The following is a 19,975-nucleotide window of genomic DNA, read 5'->3' as shown; positions in this document are numbered from 1 at the left end:
CAATACATGAATATGTGGGAAACTGGCAATACCTTTGAATTTCTATTCGGCTTGCAAGCTTGTTAAGTATACCGATGAGTCATTTAGCCCCTGTGTGCATCATCCAAATTGTTCAGACCTTACTTTCAGTCAAGATGCTACTGACAAGTTCATATATTTAGTGGTGCTACAAAGTCAGATTGATGGCTTACCTTGATGTGTTGCCTTGGAGGTTGTGATCTCCCTCCCTGCTTACTTCTTTATTCTTCTACCATTTCTTCCTTTCAGTTCCTCCTCCCTTATTCTTCTTACTATTCAGGAAGGGTGTAGTTGATACAAAATTCACTCAGCAATATCACGTCATAGGAACATGTAGGTTGCTGTTATGTGCCAAAATACCAAAACAGCAAAAGGGGTACTAATTATAATATAAGCATGGTTTACATGGCGTTGCTGTAACTTTTCATGCCTAAGTTGCATGACCTTTATCGGAAAAAAAATATACAGAAGAAATAAGTCATGCTCATGCAAGTATAAGTATAACAAAAGCGAACATTTTCGTTCATTTTAAAATGTAATAGCACGGTCATGGTTATCTAGGAAGTTCATATCACAGTTTGAAATAAGAATACTCCATCTAGTATCTCCTGTCCCCCAAGTGAACTATATTGAGCTAGCTGCACATATATAATACTAAGATGCACTACAACAAATAGGAAGTGTAGAAGTTCAGGGCAATTATTTATTGTTGAGAAGCTCTGTCGATTGGTAGTATAGTAGAACATATTGTGCTAAACTACAAAGAGGTATAAACCCACAGATTTCACAAAAGTTCTCATGGACAATTTATCAAACATGTGGTGTGCACAAGCCAATCTTAATGTCATCAAGCAATTCATCTACACAGTACACACATCAAAATACAAATACCAATAATATCAAAGGCTCTCCATCTATAGTTCCATAAAAGGGCTTAGCCAGAGTACCGTACATCGTGCAGGTGCATCATTGTCTCTAACATTGACAAGAGATGATCTAAATTACTCCCGACTAAATCCATAAAACCAAATTTGGCCTACCGTGACAATGTCAGGCATGGATCTCTTTATGAAAATTTAAAAACACAGCCAGGCTACAAGCCTACATCTATTTGAAAAAGCCTTCATGTGGAATATTCTATTACTATAATAGTCATGCTAGTACAGTTAAGTAAACCTATAGAGGAGTACATGAACGAATATTTAAAGTTCCTACGACCAATTAATCGAGAAGATGAAAATAGCTATTCACAGAAATAACTTGCAACAATTTTGTACACTTCGTAATGCTTGTTCTTGCACCTGGAGTTAGTAACGTGTGTGAGGAACTTAGTGAAGCGTGGCACCACACCTGTGTTAATCACCTCATCAATTGGAGGACTCCACTGTGCAAACATTGAGCTATATCAGCAGCGTCCCTTGACAAAGAATTCCATGAACTGAATTGAAACTACTCCAGTTTCTTCTTCTCTGCCCCCTCCTGCATTCTGGTGCGCTCCTAAAATGAAACCCGGCAGGGCATTCATGGACATGCTGCATACAAGACAAAGAAAATCAACATGCATAAATTAATTAGAAAGCAATAATGCTGCATGATACTCCGAATCCCACCTCCCAAATTTTTTTTCGAAAATCATGCCACCAACAACTCGTTCACCAATCTATGACAAATCAAATCCAAGATCTTAGTATTCATTGGGACATTTAGTCAAACACCTTTCACGCGTCTTCCACGTTTCTCCTGAGAACGGATTGGCTGATTTTCTTAGAGGGCGCGTGCGACGGGGGAGGAGGGCGACAGCGGCGTCCCGGGATGCGACGGAAGGCGGAGGTCTTCGAGGGGGAGGAGCCGAGGAGGGCAACGACGTTCGTGGGGAGGAGGACGGTGGAGTTGTTTGGGGGGCGGAGCCTGATGCCGATGATGCCAGAGTGGACGGGGGAGCCTATGGCAGTGGGGGGAGGAGCGGCAGCGAGAGGGAATAGGGGCGGCGGCGTACGGTGGCGGTACGATGGTGGGTGGGTGGGTGGGGGGTGGGGGGGCAAAAGGGGGCCGCAGCGGCTCGGATGGAGCAGCTGCAGGCGCAGATCGAGCGGGTGCTCTCCAGGGCCCTCGCCGCCGCGCACAGGCAAGTGCAGGTAAGTCCGGCCGAGCCTCCCGATGCGAATGTTGCGATCGGATTGGGTGTGGCCGGCGTTTGGTCCGATAGCATCTGCTGAATGCTGATTGCAGGAAGCCAAGGAGGAGTTATCTGGAGAGAAGGCGTGGCTTGGGGATCTGCAGAGACTGCTTAGGATGAGCCAGCAGTTTATGGTAGGCCAGGTTACTGCCCTGCACCCTGTGAGAGTCTTCCATGAACTGCCGGTCGCAGAAAACCATCGTCCGGATACTGATACTAATGGTGAGAATTCAGTACCAGGTCTCTCCCGAGGAACAATGTTTGATAGGACGCACTTGATTTCTGTGTGTGAAGTATATGCGGCTAACATAAACTGATGGACGCAGGTTAGGCGAGATTGCTCTGTTCTGTATACCAGAATCAGCTGAAGATAAATTATCCTTCTATCAATTTCTGTAACCATTGTGAGAAGAAATGAGACACTTCCACACGAGAACGGAAATAGAACACATCTTTTCAATGTTATCAAATCTCCACACGTTCGTCACTTGACATTTTTTGGTTGGCACATAGCAAAGCATAAAACAAAGCAGCAGTGTTACAGTCAGAAGGAGCTTCAGAGGTCAGCAGCTGTGTTGGGCTATAGGGGTTGTGAGATTGATTAATTGTACTTTTTTAGATATATTGAGGTTGATTAATCCTGTCTTTTTATAAATCTACCATGTACATAGCATAATAGTACATATCTATGTTAGTTAGAAAATAATGATGCATGATTAAAGAGATGTACAAAACAAATGATGCATGATTAAAGATGTCCCGGTTGGAACCTTGTTCACCCTGGTGTTAGGATCCGATGGTTATTCTTCAAGTTTCCCCCACAAGAAGTAATTTAATCATCTTCTAAGGATAGTTTTGATGATGTAGTATTGAGTTTCCTTGAAAGTTGTACAGGTTTATTTCCTTGTTTGGTGTTGCTGATTTTGCTGAAGTAATGGATTCTGCTATATAGGAGATCAAATATTAATTTTTTGGGCTGAGTGGTTCTTGCAACATTGTCCATTTGGTGGTAAAATCTGGACATCTTCTTACCAGTTTGTTCAGTGAGCAAGCGAATTAAGACGGCCGAGCCGGAGATGCGGACCAGCATTGTTGGTTCTTCTGTCCTCTCAAGCTCAGAATAGACTACGAGCAAGCCAAGCAGCTACCTGTCGGCAAGGCCATCCGGTCGGATGTCTGCTCCGCCGGGGCACACTCTGGACTCTGGAGATTGGCTGCTACCAGCATGGGCCAAAGCGAGGATGACAAAGTATTTTTCTATCTTCCTTGGGCCAGAAGTGTCAATGCCATCTTCAACGTCTTCTTGATGGTTAGACAAGCCAAAGTAAGATATATGAAAATGTTTAGTTGGTGAAGTTTATCCTAATGTCCATGTCCATATTCATTGGAGCTAAGAGTAGACGATCAATTAGAAGAATAAATTCTGCAGACTTGTGTCATTATTGGTGCTCTGATTTTACGTTTTTGGAAGTTCAAGAAACTCATCAGTATTAGGTGTGGAAACAATTGTGCATAAGTGCATATGTGTTTCATCTTAAAAGATAGCTTCCATTTTTTTAATCTTCTGTTAGCTCCAAATTAACGAGAATGCCAACTTTAGGAGTTGATCGGTGCAGAAAGAAAATTACGATAGACTTGCTAGCAAGCTAGTCTATGTGTACCCATTGCTGTTGTCTTTGGGTGAGGTCTCAATCAGATTAGTAAACAGTTTAAAACCACAATGTGGATGAAGTATACATGTGTATTAGCCTCTTAATCCTTAGTTTTATTTTTTTCTTTCTGCCGAGAGAAGCGGGCCGTTGCAACGCACGGGCATTTCTGCTAGTCTATTTGGTTTCCGGTTGGAGGAGAGACGTGGGGACGGGAATAGTCAGCAGTGCATTAGCGATTGGCGGTGGCATGGCGGGTAATTTCTGTGTAGTGACCCACGGGAGAGGACGTACGAAAGGAGTGACGGAATCATCTTTATCTGTACCTATCTAAAAAATACGGATCATTTCTTTCACCGTCGTCTGTCAAACTTTCCAAAAATTTGTGCCCCCCAAAATTGCATGTATATTAGGCATACTAATCCGGCTGGTCCGTTACCCGCACCAAATTGGACTGGAGCTACTGAGCTGGCTGGCCCGTTACCTGCACCGAATTGGATTGGAACTCCGCAAGGGAATCCATTGCCAGCGGGATCGGTACGAGAGTCGGGCAACAACTCCGAATCTGATGAGAAAAAGATCGCTCCGCCGAAACACTACGGGAGTCAAAAGATGAGACCCGATCGGGCACCCATGAGGCAAGGAACCGAAGCCATGGCCGTCCCCTCTGTCTCCCAGATGCGGCCACGGCTGGTCCCCTTTTTCGTTTCTCACCCACGGCCGTCCCTCCTAGGACTAAATTACACGAGGAGATGGCGAATTGTTAGAAAAAACTAATGATACAGACTGCGAGAGAGAATGGTGGCGGCGCCTAGAGCATAGTAGAGAGAAGATCCAGCTGCCAAAGCATAAATTTGTTGTCCCTTCTAACTCTTTGTTTTAACGGGTGAAGTGAGATAGTGGAGAGAACTAAAAATAAATTAAGTGATTCCGTCTCAAAACTTCTTTGACTGGGTGATGTATATAATTTTCAGAAAAAAATGTATTGTTCTATTTTGAGAGATTAGAGTATATAGACATAATCGTCGGAAAAAAAAATTTAAATGAATATTTGGTGATCGTTATTGAAGAGCAAAAAATGATTTTGATGCATGTTTTTAAATGTATCATTTTATTTTGTTGTTCCGTTGGAACGCAGGATCAGGGGCAGGCTACTCTTTTTCGTTCGTCCGTCCAGTCCAGTTACGCCGTCCGTAGCTGAGTTTCCGCAACACGACCGTGATGTATGGTGTGCCCGTAGATTCCAGCGATTTCTATTTCGCACTAGAATGATTGCGCGGCATGCCAGGGCTGGGCTAGAGCTTACCAGCTCCTTCCCTTGTGACCTTGCGTGGGCCCGGTACTATGGTGGAATCCTTTCGCTCCAAACGAATACTGCAGCCATTAAATCCGGAGATTAGCCTTTTTTTCAATCGTGCCGCTTTGCGGTTTTGTAAAACTTTTTCTTGATTAACGAGATTAGGCAAAGTTTTTGCCTCGTTTAAAAAAAAAAACTGGTGTGAGCTCGTTGCTGGCCCGTTTCAAGTTCTCGAAAGAAAACGATTTTCAAGGAAGAAGAGCATTGCGGGGCTGTTTGGTTTGGTACCAACCCACGCCCAGCCAATTTTGGCGCGTCCGTGACTTCAAAGGCTGCAGTTTGGTTCAGTGTCCACGAATTGGCTCGCTAACGCGTCGCCTGCAAAAAAAAATCCCCATGATAGTTCATTACTTTGAGAGATAAGTGTCTTTTTCGTCCCTCAACTATTGCCATCGTGCCGATTTTGTCTCTAAACTAAATTTTGATGCAACATCTGTCCCTCAGCTCATGATACCGGGCTAATCTCATCCTCAGGCTGGTTTAGAGCGGTCAAAACCGGATTTGACCATGACATGGCAAATTTCGGGCTGTTTAAGTTGCCACATAGGCATGTCTTGTGGCAAATTATATGGTGGGGCCTCTTTCCTCTCTCTCTCTCGCGATACCCCTCTGCCTCAGGCTTGCCTCGTCCTAGACCACCCCCTCACCCCCCTCGCGACCTAATCAGCCGTTGCGCCCAGTGCGCCGCCTGGTGGTAGGTGAGTCTGGCCGCGGTTGGTGCGAGGCGAGCCCGGCGGATGGTGCTAGGCGAGTCCGATTACGGCTTGTCCTAGGCTCGCGCGGCGGCGGACGGTGCTTGGCGAACCCGACGGCGGCTGCGGCTACCCGGCGACGACGACGACGACTGCTGGTACCGGTGAGAATGTGAGAATGCATCGTCTTCAACCTTGGATCCTGCATGCTTCTCTCCTTCTTCTTATGCTAAAGGCAAACACAGACCTTGAAATGAGGATGGTACAACAGCCGCCTAGCAGTCGCCCGCCGGGTTCGCCTAGCTGCAGTTCACCGCTAGGGCATTGAGTTCTGATGGTTTTTTGTTTCTCGCATGAGAGAAGCTTGAGGTGGAAGGGTAGAGAGAGAGGGGGCGTAGAGACGGAGGGGAAGATATAGGTTGGTTAGACCCACATAATTTGCCACCTAATATGTGTACGTGGCACCTCAAGTAGCCCCTAATCTACCACATCATGGTCAAACCCGGTTTTGACCACTCTAAACGCCCCTGAGGATGAGATTAGCCCGGTATTGTGAGTTGAGGGACGAAATTTGCACCAAAAATTAGTTGAGGAACGAAATCGGCAAAGAGATAATAGTTGAGGGACGAAAATGACACTTATCTCTTGCTTTGACCATGCAGCAACGACTTGATGAGCCGCTTTTCTCAGTTCCGATTTTATCAGCAACAAAACGAAAACATTTATCTTGGATTTCAAGAATATCGTCATAAAGACATCACGGTGTGGACGTATAGGATTTTTTTTCTTGATCGCCTCAACAACAGTTCTATTATAACTGTCACATGCAGATTGATCCTCATAAATTGTTCTCGTATGGTTTTGTATAGGATTTTTTATTTTCGAATTAGTAGAAGACACATGGGCACTAGGCCTGGACAAAAAGATCGAAGTTCGATAATTTTCTTGAACACTCGCTAACTCGGTTCGTTAACTAAAGAACCAAACATGACTTCCTTTTCAGATCGTTAAGCTTAACGATCTTAAGGAGCGAGCTCGGCGAGCGCTCGTTAAGCTCGTTAGCGAGTTCGTCTCGTATATCACTTGTGAGTGGCTACTGGAACTTATTTTGCTGTTGGAATTGTGTTGTTATTTCTCTTTTGTTGTGTTATTTCTAATCTTTATAGCGTTGTTTAGCTTTTCATATATTTCTTTTGCTGCCAAAATTTATCCCAAGCAAATAGGTAATGCCCAAAAATTTAGACCAACATGCCATCTATTTGTCTTAACGAGTTTTTAACGAGCGTTCGCGAGTTCTTAACGAACCGAGCCGAACAATGGTCTCAGATCGCGTTAACGATCTTAACGAACCGAGCTCTCACGAACCGAGCATGCTCGCTAGCCAGCCCTAGCACACACTAGTCTCGTAGCGACCCTTCCCCGCGTGCTGCCCCATCCTAATGAAATACCTATACCTAAAACGAAAGTTGCTCACATAAATCAACCATCTGTTGTATACCATAATAGATCCCGTTGTTTAAAGATGGTATTTAATTAAATGTTTCAGACACTTAATATTCGGCCTGCAAATGATTTTGCTTGCATTTGGAAAAAGGGAACACGTCGAGAGTTAACGTTCGCTGCCTTGTCTTGTCGTACGACTGGGTAAAGTTGCCACTACCATAGAAATAAAGTCACCACCGACACGCGCTAAAGTTGTCATCATCATAAAACTAAAATTGTCACTTACGCAAGACAAATTGCCACAAGATACGCGGCGCGCGATCGTAGCCACGCTCTTCTTGATCGGACGAACAACAGAGAATTTGCTCTAGGAGACGAAAGGTGAAACATTCGCTCCTTTTAAATTTCGTAGGAAAAAAGAATTTAGCTACGCCGTATTAGCATAACAGGATCACAAACAAACTATTCTAGCAAATTTAGAACTGCTCTTATGATGAATAAAATCTTCTTTTCTTTTTACAAAATGTTCTAGTTTTGTCCTAACTTAAACTTATTAAAATTTATTTACAAAATACTTATGGAACAACAATAATAAACAAAGTAACAAAAACTGCAATGTTACGTTCTATTGATTCAAACTAGATGATGCCCCGCGTATTGCCGCAGAATCATGTTAAAACAAATGCATAAATATATGTTTAAGATTATTAAAAGTAATTGAAAAATGTAAATTGTTCTTGTTTTGTGTTTGAAAACAATAAAATCTAAAAAGTATGTGACAAAATGATGTATAGAAATAGAAACTTTTTTCCAGATAAGACATGATTGAATTGATAATGTGACATGGTTTGAAATGATAGATTTATGCAAAAATATAGACGAATACATGCATGGCTCGAAAAAAAAACATGTATGACTTGATGCGGTGGCATCATTTGCATGGCAACGTGTTGGGCCTCTTGAGGTGTCATGCTTGCGTGTTGAGAGAAATATATAGTGAAAGCTACTTTGTAGATATAGAAGATAGATAGGATAATAAATGTGAGTAGTTTAGACGTGAGTGTGGATTTTTGGGCTATCTTGTCCACTAGCTGGCACATGTTTTGCTTTGGGATTCATGCAACCCTCTTTCTTGTCTACTTCTGTGCAACTGCACCTACTTCATGGAATTTGTATGCATATATGGATGCACCAGTTGTTTGGTCATCACATGAAAGAAGACCCAAAAGAGAGAGGCAGTATCAAGCACATAGTGTGTTTGGTTCGAGCTAAAAAAAACTAACAAATTTGGCTTTGTTATATAATAACTAGTTGTAATGTAAGGGAATATATAGAATGGAGAGAGTGAGAGATGAAATTGGAAATTCTTATTCACTTTCCAATACATAAGCTCTCATATATATAGCCATATATGAGAGATGGAGTTACAAGCATTAATGCTAGGAGAGTTACACCATTAAAGTAGGAGGTTGTAACTTTGATGGTATAGGGGTTATGGACATCCACATTAATATTTCATAACACTCCCCCTTGGATGTCCATTAACAGGTGAATTGCATGCCTCGTTAAAAACCTTGCTAAGGAAAAATCCATTGGGAAAAAACCATGGTCAAGGAAAAAAGAGTACACACATATTCACTTCCCCTGATGGCAACATCACTTGATGTCTTTCAGCCGTCACAATCCGATACCATGTACCAATTTCTTGAATACTGAAGTAGGGAGTGCCTTTGTGAACAAGTCTGCTAGATTCTCACATGAACGAATTTGCTGCACTGTTATAATACCATCTTTCTGGAGATCGTGAGTAAAGAAAAACTTTGGCGAGATATGCTTCACTCCGTCTCCTTTGATATATCCGTCTTTTAGTTGGGTTATACAAGCCATATTATCCTCGTGTATGACTGTAGGCGCCTCCTTTTCCAAAAGTAAGTTACACTCTTTGCGAATATGATGTGACATACTCCTCAACCACACACATTCTCGGCTAGCTTCATGGATTGCTAAGATCTCTGCATGGTTAGATGAAGTTGCAGCTATAGTTTGCTTCATTGAACGCCACGAGATTGATGTGCCTCCACACATAAAGACATATCCAGTTTGTGATCGACCATTATGTGGATCACATAGATATCCTGCATCTGCAAAACCAACTATTTCTTCTTTTATTGTGTTAGAAAAATATAAACCCATGTCCTTTGTACCTTGAAGATAACATAGTATATGCTTCACACCATTCCAATGTCGCCTTGTAGGACAAGAGCTATATCTTGCTAACAAATTAACGGAGAATGCAATATCAGGTCGTGTATGAGTAGAAAGATACATTAATGCTCCAATGGCACTTAAATAAGGAACCTTAGGGCCAAGAATTTCATCGTCATCCTCTGAGGGCCTAAAAGGATCTTTCCTTATATCAAGTGACCGGACAACCATTGGGGTACTCAATGGATGTGCTTTATCCATGTAAAATTGTTTCAAAATTTTGTCTGTATAAGTTGTCTAATGCAAAAGAATGACATCTTTGAGATGTTCTATTTGTAATCCTAGGCAAAATTTGGTCCTTCGAAGATCTTTCATCTCAAATTCCCTTTTCAAGCAATCCTTGCCCCGGAGAGTCCTTGAGAAGTACAAATCAGATTTAAATCATCAACATATACAACTATTATCACAAATTCAGCTCCGGATCTTTTTATGAATATACATGGACAAATAGAATCATTTTGTACCCTTCTTTTGTCAAATATTCACTGAGACGATTATACCACATTCGTCCAGACTGTTTTAGTCCATATAATGACTTATTCGATTTGATTGAATATTGTTCTCGAGAACCTGCCTCTGGCAGTTTAAATCCCTCAGGAAGTTTCATATATATGTCACTATCAAATGAACCATACAAGTATGTTGTAACAACATCCATTAGACGCAATTCAAGATTCTCTTTTATTGCCAGACTAATAAGATATCTAAAAGTTGTTGCATCCATCACAGGAGAGTATGTTTCTTCATAATCAATTCCCGGTCTTTGGGAGAATCCTTGGGCAACTAATCGTGCCTTGTATCTCATAATTTTCCTTTCTCATTTCGCTTTCGCACAAAAACCCACCTGTAACCAACAGGTTTACAGGTTTCACACCAAAAGGTGTGCAGGTTACGGGTCTGAAGACTTCACTTTTTGTAAGAGAATTTAATTCTGCTTGAATTGCATCTTTCCATCTTGGCCAATCTTATCTTTTCTTGCATTCCTCGACCGATCGAGATTCATGATCCTCAGTTTCATCCATAATTTCTAGCGCTAGATTATATGCAAATGCATCATCGATGATGACTTTGTCACGGTTCCAAATTTTTCCCGACATGACATAGTTTAATGAGATCTCATTTTCTAAAGAATCAGGTACCTTTGTCTCTTCTATAGCAATAGAATTAGTCATGTCTACAATCTCCTAGGGAGATTTTTCTTAGTTTATTATTTCCTCGAATTGACCATCTTGATCCTTTGCTCCCTTTCTTTTCCGAGGATTTTTATCTTTGGAACCCAATGGTCTACCTCGTTTCATGGTAGGTGTTGATTCATTTGCGGTAGATGGTTGCCCATGTTGGACATCAATTGTTTCAGGAGCATTAGCAACTGGAATATATGACTTTGTCACTCTTTTTAAGCCTGTAAAAGCGTTTGGCAAATTATTCGCTAAGCTTTGTAAATGAATTATCCTTTGAACTTCTTGCTCACATAGGTTTGTACGAGGATCAAAGTGAGATAGTGATAATTCATTCCATCTTATTTCTTTATTTAGCTGCTTATCCTCTCCCCCTGTTGTTGGGAAATTTGACTCATCAAAATGACAATCAGCAAATCTTGCTGTAAATACATCTCCTGTTGATGGTTCAAGATATTTTATTATAGAAATGGACTCATATCCAACATATATTCCCAACCTTCTTTGAGGTCCCATCTTTGTGCGCTTTGGTGGAACAATTGGGACATACACCGCACATCCAAAGATTCTTAGATGGAAAATATCAGGCTCTTTGCCAAAAACCAACTGTACAGGGGAAGAACTATGGTAACTTGTTGGCCTGATGCGAATTAATGCCACTGCATGCAAAATAGCATGTCCCCATGCAGACATTGGGAGTTTTGACTTCATAAGTAACGGTCTCGCTATTAATTGGAGACGTTTAATAAATGACTCAGCAAGGCCATTCTATGTATGAACATGTGCAACTGGATGTTCAACACTTATTCCAATCGACATGCAGTACTCATTGAAGCCTTTTGATGTAAATTCACCGGCATTATCCAGGCGCATAGTTTTGATCGGATTATCTAGAAATTGAGCTCTTAACTTGATTATTTGAGCCAACAGCCGCGCAAACGCTAGATTGCGGGTTGATAGTAAGGAGACGTGAGACCATCTAGTTGATGCATCAATTAAACCATAAAATATCTAAATGGTCCACTTGGTGGATGAATTGGTCCACATATATCTCCTTGTATGCGCTCCAGAAAAGCGAGGGACTGATGTCCAATTTTAGCCGGTCATGGGCGCACAAGCAGTCTCCCTTGAGAGCATGCGATGCATGGGAAGTCATTCGATTGGAGAACCTTTTCATTCTTTGGTTCATGCTCGCATGAGCTATTAATAATTTTTCGCATCATTACTGATCCGGGATGGCCTAGCCGGTCGTGCCATATAATAAAATTGCTATGGTTGGTGAACTTCGGTTCCACCACCATATATGAGTCATTCCTTTTGAGACTTGTATAGTATAAACCAGAAGATAATTCGGGTAATTTCTCCAACACATATTTTTTCCCCGATGACATCTTTGTAATGTTGAGGTACTCCACATTACCCTCACACATTGTCTCTATATGATAGCCATTTCGGCATATATCTTTAAAGCTCAACAAATTTCTTTGAGACTTTGGGGAATAAAGTGCTTCGTTTATGTCTACTTTTGTCCCACAAGGTAACATTATTGTGGCTCTTCCTGAGCATTGTATTAACAACTGCATCATGTACCACAAGGTACGAAAAATATACTTTACTCTTTAGTATGGTATGCGTTGTTGCACTGTCTATAAGACATATATCTTTTTTTTCGGAAGATCTTCAGCCAAAGAGTTTTCCATATATACTTCAAAAGAAACATATACCAATAAATATTAGTTTATTAGAATAAATTAATTAAATACTAAGCAGTTACATGCATGAGTATTAAACACAGATATGAATTTATTCTGTAGCAAAGAAAGTTACAGCATACTTAACTCTTATTGTAATTAAGACATATTTATTCTTATGTGGACTAGAAAGTTACGATATAAATTATTCTTGAATGAAGAAATCAGAAACATCCAAATCTTTGGTGTTCGGCAGTTTCGTGCCCAATGAGGTTTTCCTCCACAACGATGGCATGGATATTCAGTTTTATCCATTTCATGATTTTCTTTATCTCTCTTTTCTTGTCTTTCATGAGGTCTAGTTGTGTTCTTGAAGTGAACACTATAATTTCCTCTACCACGACCTCGTCCATATTCATAGCCACGACCACGACCTCGGCCAGGTCCACGTCCTCTATTTTGGTAATCATATCTTGTCGCATTCGCTTCAGGGAATGGACTAGAACCACTTGGGCGTGACTCATGGTTTTCATCAAAAGCTCATTGTTTTGTTCAGCCACAAGCAAACAAGAAATAAATTCAGAATATCTATTGAATCCTTTCTCACAGTATTGCTGCTGAGGCAGCACATTTGATGCATGGAATGTAGAGAATGTTTTCTCTAACATCTCCTCATTTGTTATTTTTTCTCCACACAACAGTAACAGTGATGTGGCTGAATTGTATTCAGAAACACTTTTATACTCTTGCAACTTTAGGTGCAACCACTCATAACGAGCTTAAGGAAGGATCACTGTTTTCTGATGACCAAATCTTTCTTTTAGTTTGTTTCAAAGAACAAAATCAAAGCCTTAGCTTTATCTTGGCTAGATGCATTTTTTTTATCGCATCACCAAGCCCATTGGCATTCAGGTGAGTTTCAGCATCTAGCACCCATGACAAGTAATTCTTGTCCGAAATATCCAGTCGTGAAATCAAGCTTGGCAAGATTCAACATAGTAAACTACAAAATATATAGATTGCAAAAGTCAAAAAATAACGCAAGAACAAAATATAGAAACAAATACAAAAAATAATGTCTTACCACAAAAATAACATTATGATCAACGAAATGTTTCTTACCTAGTTCTTGATAGCTTTTAGAGACAGTTTCGTGCTGATAACGTGTTATAAAATAACTAGTTGTAATGTAAGGGAATATATAAAATGGAAAGAGTGAGAGATGAAATTGGAAACTCTTATTCACTTTCCAATACATAAGCTCTCATATATATAGCCATATATGAGAGATGGAGTTACAAGTATTGATGCTAGGAGAGTTACACCATTAAAGTAGGAGGTTGTAACTTTGATGGTATAGGGGTTATGGACATCCACATTAATATTTCATAACAGGCTTGCCAATATTTTGATTAACTTTTTGATTGTTTATATTTCTATTAATGTTGCCAAAAAGATATCTTAGCTACTATCGAAGCCAGAGACACAAATTTAGTCATAACCAAAATATTGGCTCGGATAGTTTTGGTGGACATCCAAACAGACCCATAAAGAATTGCACTCATGAGAAGCTACTGTGTTCGTATACTCCTACCGCTAGAATCGAAAGGCACGGTAGAGATGGGCGCAACTCAATCACGGAGAACAAAAAACAACTAATAAGAGCTTGTTTGGTTCGTGATTTTTTTTACTGAAACACAAGGTTCCATTACATCAACGATGTGGCATATCGCCGACAACCTTGACAGTTACAAAGTCTGGAAAATCATACAGCCAGTGCATCTGACTACTTGACTTCAGACCAGCGCCAAAAGACGCTAATGCATGAGCAACCGAATTACATTTTCTGTTACACCATTGGACTCTTACATCATCAAAAGATAGACGCAATAGAGTTTTAGCTTCTTCAAATAAGACTCCAAATTTCGATTTATCATGCACATCACTAATAAGAGCCTGCTTGACAGCTTGTGCATCCGTCTCGAAGATCGCCCGGTTGCATCCCAGGTCGTTTGCTCTATAAATAGCCTCGATAATTGCAACCGCATCGGCTTGAATGGCTTCGGAAACATTATTAAGAGGGCCTGCATCCGCAGCTTGCGGTTCGCCGTCTTCATTCCTGATAACATATCCCCAACCACCATTATGGAAATTTTCAGAAAAAGCACCATCAGTGTTTATTTTCAAAAGTCTAAAAACCATTCATCATGGAATTCTTTTGAGTGAAACTCTATTGAGGATGACCTGATGCTTAGTTGCTTGGCCAGGAGCATGCCTGAACCTGCGAGGAGTTTGTTTGCTTGATGTCCACATGAGCTCCCTGGTCCAGGCCAGGCTTCCTCAGGCCTCCAAAAATGACTACCTGAGCCAGGCTCCTTCCGAGAGCACACATTAATCACAGTGAAGTTGTATTTCTCGGGCCTACTGACCCAGGTATCCGACGAAAAAACTCATTTGCATGTATGCCTGTCAGGCACAATAATCAAATCTCGAGGGAGCTTCCCAGGCATCGCTTTTTGCCAAGCACACGGCTCGGGGCAGCAACCAAAAAACCACTAAGTCACACAAAAAAACCACTAAGTCACAAAAAAACAATCAGTAAACACAAATTATTTGTACAACTCAATCTCGTTATTCCAAATGGACATGGGGAATACATATTTATCAGACCTTTTTTTTATTGGTAAATGCCCTCTAAGAGTAAGCATTCTTGCACTTTACTCTTAGAGCAAGATTAATAGTTTAGTCCGCTCCTGGCTGTAAGCTTTTATCGTGTCATCTTTAGCTAACATATAGTTAGCATGTATAATAAGTTGGTTACAAAAATTTAGAGCATCTCCACTCGTCCCCATTATATTTCATCCGGCGCATGGCCATATGGGAAGGCGCCGGTGCAACAACACTACTTGAAATCACAAGTTTCCTAGTACCAAATACTCTAGGGGAAAGCATAAATACGTTAGGTAAAGGCTTTACCTACTAACCGCACTAGGGAAATAACCCTAGGTATAGTATGGTGGGGAAAGAGGGCTTTCTCTAGTGGCATTTGTACAACTCTAGGGGAATATTTCTTTCCCTAGTGGCTGAAACTCTAGGTAAAGAAATCGCATGGTAGTTATGTGCCAACATGGAAAGTTATGATCCCTAGGGTCAATTTAGCTCTAGGGAAAGGAATGGGACCAATATTTGAATCAGATTTGCCACATCATCATCTTTCCCTACAGGACATTACCTACCAGGATCTAAACTACACTCTAGGGAACCATATGTAATTCATATTGACCATATTTGAATTTGAAATGACCATAATTCAAATATATTCGAATGGAGCCAAAATTAATAACCAACAAAAACTTCAGAAGACACATTATATTCACTCATTCTCAGTCTTCATTCAAATAACATGTCTGATCAGTAGCAAGCAACAAATGATTACAGCCGTGACAGATCATACATGGCCAGAGTTAGCTATGGCCAAAAAATATGACACGCTATGTCAACTATTGTCATATATCAGTAAGTAGCTAGATTTTGCTACTCCAAAAAACTACATAAGCAAGACCTATTTAGTTGCTGGCATTTGGCTACACTCATGAGCAGCGATGAGAAAGTAATTGCGCCTGTTGCAATCTCATTGAAGAAACCTCCAAACGCATCTTGATCTGCAGCATGCGCAGGCTCGTTGGCAGAAAAATTTGAGCTAGCATTGTGCTCCTGAAAATAACACGACAATCATGTGGTAGCATCAATATATACAATGGTAGTAATTAACATCTCATTAGAAATCTAGTCAGTATATACCTTTAAGTTAAAAGCAACTCTACATGTACTTTGTTCAGATGTTTGGATGCATTAGAGTAATTATGTGGTAGCATCAATATATTCAAGCATGCTCGTACTAAACTTATGTTCACATGCATCGGAGTAATTATGCTAAAGGGGCTGCAATCTCTCAAGCTGTACACACAGTTAATATGACATCCTAAAAAAGCTAATAGTATTTTTCTATTGTGAGAACAAAGCACAGGACAGTGTGTCGATCAGTGTATTGACAAACAAAACTCAAGAGTGCAGATCTGGAAGAAGGCATCAAATTACATGACAACTAGATTCTAGTCTTTTTGGGGAGAAAAAGGAACAAACAACAAAGCACATATGTCCAATTAGCAAACCTGTCCATGACCACAGCCAATAGGGATAGAGGGAGTATAAGCCTCCATGTATACCATTGAGCCTACCGAACGAACTTGACAAAGATGAGGTTGCCAGAGTGCTAGATAATCAACCAACTGTCAATTTGTAGCTAGAAACAAGTGATAGACAATCAACCAACTCACAATTAGCCAATCTAGAGCACCAATCAAATAAAAATTGGAATTGTATGCCAATTGAGTTATTTGAGACAGATTTTCCTAAAAAGATACAAAACTGGAGCTGAAACATAGAAATACCTTTTGTTTAGATACAAAATTTGGACAACATAATGACTATGCTGGAGCACCTAGTCGCTCCTCCTCTTCTTCTTCCTCCTCGAGCTGCCTCAAGCACCTGCGGCCTGTTTTTCTGCGGCGGTAGAAACATTCCTGCTTTCTTCTTGCACCCCAACCATTGTACATCCGGTCACATAATTGTTCAGAAGACATGGAATGCTTACTTGATTGCTTTGTAGCACAGAAGATCAGTTTGTTCTTTATTCCTTCAATCTGGCCAGCAAAAACTTGTATTTCTCTGAAAAGAATCGATGTACAAATTAATTAGACAAAGCAAAATAATGGTATAATTAGTACTGCACTTGGTCATATCTATATTATACATACCTATGAACAGCAAGCCTCAAAAACACCAAGCTTTTAGAACATTTACTTCTGAACAGCAGGCTTCACACAGTTGCTCCTTCAAAATACATACAAGAACATCAATACATTATCATTTTAATTTTTTATCAATGCAAAACAAGGTTAAGAATGCAGCAGCATGTGCAGGGGCGGATCTACGCCCAAGGCACCCTGGGCTGTAGTCCTAGTCGTGGTGAAAGTAGTATAGGTGATCATCACAACAAATCTCTAAAATTTAGTAGTACCAACACCACAGCCCTGGGCTTTACTACAGATCGATAAGATAATAAGGGTTAGGCAGTTAGTAGTAGCACTAGCAGCCAGTCCATCTATTGTTTCTCCATGTGTTCAAGTACTGAATATACTTCCATATCAAAGTGTAAATGGTGCATTTAGATACAAATTAGTTATATACTTTGGCCATTGAAATTTAGCCCCTCTCATGACAGCATCCACGCATTGGCCATTGAAATTTAGCCCCCCAATGAAAGTTAGATACAAATTAGTTATAGATACAAATTAGTTATATACTTTGGCCAAATCGTTGCTTCAGACAACCAAATCAATCGACTGAAATCATTACAAAGACACATAGAACATGACACATAGCAAATAAAATTAGAAATTAGAGAGGGAGAGACAGAGCGCTGGAGAAGATTGAGATGAGAGAGGACGAACCTGAAGGGGGATGGTCAAGGGGCGGCCACCACAGGGAGCCACTACGGACGGCACGGACCCGCTGCTGCCCAGATTCCTCGGAGAATTCCTCCAGAAACGGTCACCGCGACCGCATCCTCACAGGAGGCACGCCCATCTTGATAGCGAAGGCGGCAGTTCTCGGCAGCGTGAATATGGCAGGGAGGGGCGGAGACTGCGAGTATGGCAGGGAGGGGGGGGGGAGGGAGAGGAGAATCCCTCCAGAAACGGTCGCCGCGACCGCATCCTCACAGGCGGCACGCCCATCTTGACAGCGGAGGCGGTAGTTCTTGGCGACGCGGATATGGCGGGGAGGGGCAGAGACTGCGAGTATGGCACGGAGGGGAGGAGACATAGGAGAATAGTGGTGCAGCGCTGGTACGACGTGCACGGAAGGGCAGGGCTGGTGGGGGAGGGTGGGGCGGCGTGGGTACAACAAGAGGAGGAGGGCGGCGAGAGGAGGAGGAGACTGGGAGAGGGGAAAGAGAAGCCAATCGAGGGGAGAAGATGATCCAGAGCAGGTCCTTCTCCACGGACCAGAAAATTTTCGCTCAACCCTCTCGCTGTCGACCGGGCCCGCGCAAAGCGTCGCGCGCGCGACAGGAAAATAGCGCGGGATGGACCCGAAAAGAGAAGCAAATCGCCAGCCATGAGCTTCTTTCCTCAGCCAAGGTGGCATTCTTTACCTAGGGGCCAAATAACTCAAGGGAAAGTTTACTTCATATTTATTTTTGGATGCAAATTTCCTTTAGCTAGAGTAACACTATTTGCACCTTTACTTTACCTAGAGTAAGTAAAATCGGATTTAGGGAAACACATGTACCCTAAGGAAACTTGTGATTTCTAGTAGTGAATTTTTTTGGGGTGGAACCGGCACCCAGCCGCACCTCCAAACATCGTCCCTCAAATTTAGTTTGTTTCACTGATAGTGGTGGCCCGTGCTGCTTTTCAGCTTCAACCGGCGCCCCTGCTAGCCTCCCTGTGAGAAGGGAGTGGATTGGGGGCGCCGGCTAAATTGATGCGGCAGGCCAGCTACTTTTTTATTTTGGGGAGCGGACTGGGTCAGTTTTTTGGCGCCGGCGCCCCCATAACCTGTTTGGGAGGCCTTTAGGGGGGCGCGGCTGGAGATGCTCTTATTATTTTATTATGAGCAGGCCCACATTGTAGTCTCATATATTGCCTAGGAGCACGTGCTGCAGCTGGCTATTAGATAGTAGCCCACCTCTATTCTCTCTCCTTTTCTCTTCCCTCCAACTAAGCAAAACTATAATATTTAAAGTCTTATAGCCAGTTTATCTTCCCTTATTATTCTTGCTCTTACACAATACCGTACAAAACCGCACACTGCCATACAATAGAATTAAACTATTCCCGCTCTTGCGCCTGACTATTATTTGAATTGCATGATAGAACGTGCAATAGAAACCAATGTGTAATAAAAAATATTGCAAATAGAACGTGCAATAGAAACTAGTGGAAAATGCAGTTAAGAAATTAGAGTAGAAACTCATGCAAATGTGCAATAGTCAGGTATGCAAAAAAAAACATGGATCAATGTTTCAGTTCTAAATCAAATACAATATCATGTAAAAACTAAAAATAATAATACTAGAATTGTGAATCGGGAACTATCAGCTGAAGCTGAAGAGAGCAAGAGGTAAGCCAAGCCCGTGCTCATCGAGGCGCGCCCGGTCAGCCAGTCCGGGAACACTCTAATTCTCTATTTGTTTCTATAAAATGTCTTAGTTTTGTTCTAAGTCAAACTTTTCAGTTTATGAAAAAATCTATTAAGATTTACAATATCAAAGAACTATAATCTAAAAATATGTCATGAAATTTTTCATACAACTAATCTAGAGTTGATAGTCTTACAGAGTGCTGATGCCCTGACTTGCTGTAGACGACGGAAAATGGAGAAGGATCGCTGATGATGATGATGTCATTGGAAACGGGGAACAAGAAAAATGGCAAAGGT

At 41.4% G+C, this 19,975-nt stretch overlaps 1 protein-coding gene across 1 annotated transcript; it reads left to right on the top strand.

Annotated features, from left to right (window-relative positions):
- The first annotated feature begins 2,081 nt into the window (after positions 1-2,081).
- On the top strand, positions 2,082-2,947 carry LOC106866397. The gene is made up of 3 exons (XM_024461410.1): positions 2,082-2,153; positions 2,248-2,508; positions 2,572-2,947. Exons 1-3 carry the CDS (start codon positions 2,082-2,084, stop codon positions 2,797-2,799), a joined length of 561 nt encoding a protein of 186 aa, XP_024317178.1. The 3' UTR covers positions 2,800-2,947.
- The last annotated feature ends 17,028 nt before the right edge of the window (positions 2,948-19,975 follow it).

This window comes from Brachypodium distachyon, chromosome 3, assembly GCF_000005505.3.
Source record: "Brachypodium distachyon strain Bd21 chromosome 3, Brachypodium_distachyon_v3.0, whole genome shotgun sequence".
Lineage (NCBI taxonomy): Eukaryota > Viridiplantae > Streptophyta > Magnoliopsida > Poales > Poaceae > Brachypodium > Brachypodium distachyon.
This window is presented reverse-complemented; position numbering and strand designations above follow the sequence as displayed.

Excerpts from the sequence above, each read along its gene's own strand:
- LOC106866397 (XM_024461410.1), top strand. The coding sequence starts at position 2,082 with ATGGAGCAGCTGCAGGCGCAGATCGAGCGGGTGCTCTCCAGGGCCCTC. Across the intron at positions 2,154-2,247 it reads CCGCGCACAGGCAAGTGCAG|GAAGCCAAGGAGGAGTTATC; the intron begins GTAAGTCCGGCC and ends TGCTGATTGCAG. Across the intron at positions 2,509-2,571 it reads TATATGCGGCTAACATAAAC|ATCCTTCTATCAATTTCTGT; the intron begins TGATGGACGCAG and ends TGAAGATAAATT.